At 42.0% G+C, this 3,551-nt stretch overlaps 1 protein-coding gene across 1 annotated transcript in view; it reads right to left on the reverse strand.

The window, feature by feature from the left end:
- Positions 1–361: 361 nt before the first annotated feature.
- Positions 362–3,551, reverse strand: part of DDIAS (DNA damage induced apoptosis suppressor) — a 12,258-nt gene continuing 9,068 nt past the window's right edge. The window contains exons 6-7 of the mRNA XM_085314552.1: positions 2,794–2,882; positions 362–433 (exon numbers count right to left, since the gene is read on the reverse strand). Of these exons, the coding sequence (XP_085170678.1) occupies positions 2,821–2,882 (62 nt within the window). The 3' untranslated portion in view covers positions 362–433; positions 2,794–2,820. The remainder of the gene's footprint in view (positions 434–2,793; positions 2,883–3,551) is intronic.

The raw sequence follows: 3,551 nt of genomic DNA on the forward strand, positions 1-3,551 counted from the left end.
TTGCACCAGTGCTACCACTTATCTGTATTAGGTGGGTGAATCATCCACTGGATAAAATTACTCCATGTTGGATGCAAGATTTTACATCAGGAAGCTGTGAGGTATATGACAATGTACAATGTAGAAACTCTAGCAATGTTTTAGATTCAGCTTAATATGCCAGAGATTTGATGCAGCTAGCACTAATCCCCATGATAAAGCAGGTTCATTGCAAAGAAAGTGCAGTTTATTACAAAGTCCTTAAAGAGCCAGTTATTCCATATTCCATGGTCTTGCATGATGTGCAAGACTGCAGCAGAATGAAACTAGTTTCAGTCATATGCTTTATTTGTTATTTGCTGATCTCTGATGATTCAACATGGGCTTCCCTGTTGCCAGTGATCTGGGAATGAGTAATRCTGTTCTTGACTTCCAGTCTCTTCTTTGGTTTGTTCTATATAAGAYACAAATGCAGATTTAAAAAGTAGGCTGAATTACTCACTCCTTTTGCCCTTCCCCTAATGTAGATTCATCAAGTAGGATTTTACTTGCAAGTAAGAAACTCATTTTTTGGTTTCAGTGTCTTGTTTTCAGTGTCACTATGTAGTTCAATATTACTGCCTCCCATGAGTTTTTTTAGTAGCTCAAATCTCCTGGTCTATTTAGGTTGTTCCATARGAGGTTACACGTTAGATTCTTTTGAAAAAGATCTGTATGATTCAGACAGCTCTTATGCCCCTACACAAGACATCCTAGAACTCTGCAAAGCCCTTCACAAGGGGGAGGGGGGGGCTTGTGTGTTCTGCAAGCACRTCACTTGGGGCCTTCCTCTCCCTCAGGGTCCTTCTGAATCCCTGAAGTCATAGGCAATCTGTGAGGCAACCCTTGAAGCCATGTTGCACATTGTCCCCYGTCTTCCCCTCGAAGCTCAGAGATTTTTAGCTTTGAAAGCTAAGGCAATCTGAGTCATCACCTTTTTTTTGGTGTAACAGGACTTAGTCTTGTTATTCACTTGTCTTTCATGTTTCTTGCCTAATCTTAGTACTGAGTCTCTAACAAAGATTGTTTTCTACAGTAGCCAATTCTATTGGCAGAAAACTTTATTGTCTTGCAGCTTGATTGAACAGCCATGCACAGCTACAGCTTTCTGAGCACTTCTCACTYAGCAAACTGCCTCCTCAGAGGTGTTCTCATATCCCTGATAATGGTTGGGTACAGCTAGCAGTGTGGTGTTCCTCCCAGGGGGTCAGGCTGCCTGTCCTTGTGAGTCCCGTCASTATAGAGTGTGTCATTGAGTTCATGCAAGCATAAAACATGGTGACGGTATATAGTTCAGCTAGTGTGATCTGAACCCACTYTGTACATGCATGTGTCCTATTCAAGTGGTGTTTTCTGCTTTGCTGTGAACTTACTGTTGTTTAGCTAAATGCTGCAGATCAGGTGTTACTTCATGAGTTGGGCTGCTTAGCAGGTGTGTTTCAACCCAACCAGTCAGACCTCCAGTGAACAACAGTAGACGTCTCTGAGTAATGATGTGCAGCAAAAAGTTCTCTCCTGCTYTCATAGTGTTGTGGCAAATTAAGGATATATTTTGGAAATCAAGGGCCAAATTGTCTTCTATTATAAAGAATCACAGCCCYTGCTGAAATGGTTTTGCATGCTCTCATCCTAAGTGTGTATTTATAACATCTTCTTTTAAAGTAAACCCCAGGCTTTGGCAACATTCCCATAATAGTGCTGAAATGGAGAGAGCACTGAAGCTGAAATGATTATTTCCATACCCTCTGGCTGCCTGCCTGAATAGTGAGTAGGAGTCTCCCTTTTACATGTTGTAGTCGTATGTATTTCAGGCACACGTGTCTGAAGCTTGCACCCAACTGCACTGCCTGCCTGGCATGGATACCAGCTGGCAAAGACAACCTCGTTTGATACTCTAAACAAGTTTTGAACAGGCGTAACATCGGCAAATTCAGGTACACGCACAGACCTAGGTTTGCTCACTTATGCCACAGCCTAGAATATTGTGCTACTACTATCACATCTCCCTGGCTGWGTCAGGAAGTCCTGTCCTGCATAGGGATCTGCATGTGTATCACTGCTGTGCTGGCTTGGCAGAGACCACTGTTACAACACTTAACAAGCGACTACAGTCACAGGTAAGATGTTTGATGTTACTTGAGACATCAAATTATCTTTAACTCTGGTCTTTTTTGTTTGTTTTTTGTATAACTGCATCTGTTTCCTTTTCTTATATTTAGGATCCAGGGACTGCAGAGACCTAGGCTTTGACTTGTAGGAGGAATCCTCTTATACAGGCCTGCTTCCTCCCACTGCCAGCTACTGTTCCAGCATCCCTTAACACTAAGAAGAACTTTTGGTCTGTGCTTCAGTAACTTGCTGAGTAGGATAGTAAGGAGAAAAGATGGCTTGCTGGCTAAGATTTTTCAGTAATACGCAAGAACAAGCCTCTATGTTTAACATTGGGCAAGTCTCTGAATTTCTGAGCCTCAATTTCCTCAAATGTAAGTAAGTAGTGAAAAAAACCCTGACTGCTATCAAACATCTTTATGAAGTATATTTACCAACGCTGWTTTGCTGTGTATGCATGAGGTTATTTTCTGCAGGATCACTTGCAGCATCAGCATACCTTACCCTTGGTAAGGGAGGATGCATCTCATTAATGCTCTGCTTAAGAAACTCCTTTAACTTCAGACAACCTCCTCCACTCTTGCTCCCTCTCACTCCCACTAAGAAATGGGTTTGAACAGAAGGTGCAGAACTTATGGTAGAGACTGAGAAACTGAAAAGGCTTACCTGTAAGCTACACAATGGTGATTCACGCTAGAAGGTAGTGGAGGACAAGGTGGTGAGAGAGTCACTGCACTCATACTTTCCTGAGTGTCCTGAAAATAATGAGCAGGGAAGTTTTTCATTTTACAGAATAGAGATGCACAGGAAGAGTACAGCTCAAATTCCAAAGGACTTTTTTTTCATCCATTCAAAGTATGGTCTTCTTGGCTGTCTTAGGCAGCATCTGCCTAGCAGGCTGGTTTGTGCATACCCTGTGCACCWGTGAAGTACCTAACTCTCCTCACAYACTGGGTAAGGAACAACATGTAGTCTAGGGCTCTAGAGTCTTATTGTGAGACCAAGAGAGTGTAAGGTTAGAAAAGCCATAGATTCACAGTACAAGGCCATCTAGCCCTGAATCCCAACAGTGACGAAGAATAGACACTAAGAAAAACATACAGRAACAAGATTAGCAAGAAGTGATACATTCCCAAAATATTCTTCTAACTCCCAGCCACTTCTGATTCTTAGACTTCCTCAGCCAGAGGTCGCCTCTGTACAGCTATCAGCATTGAGAGTTTGCTCCTCACAGAGACACAAGACTCTYCTGAACAAGCAATGACCTGAGTATTAAATAGGTACATTAGAAATAACAGTGAGAGACCTCTAATAAATAAATAGATCATAACATCTAACCTGTAGCAGAGAACGAATTGAAATCTCCCAGTCTCCAGTCAAAACAATTACTACAATGTATTGGTACATACTTATTTTATGCCTCC

Source organism: Rhea americana, unplaced genomic scaffold, assembly GCF_003343005.1.
Source record: "Rhea americana isolate MKP2758 unplaced genomic scaffold, rheAme1 scaffold_407, whole genome shotgun sequence".
Classification (NCBI taxonomy): domain Eukaryota; kingdom Metazoa; phylum Chordata; class Aves; order Rheiformes; family Rheidae; genus Rhea; species Rhea americana.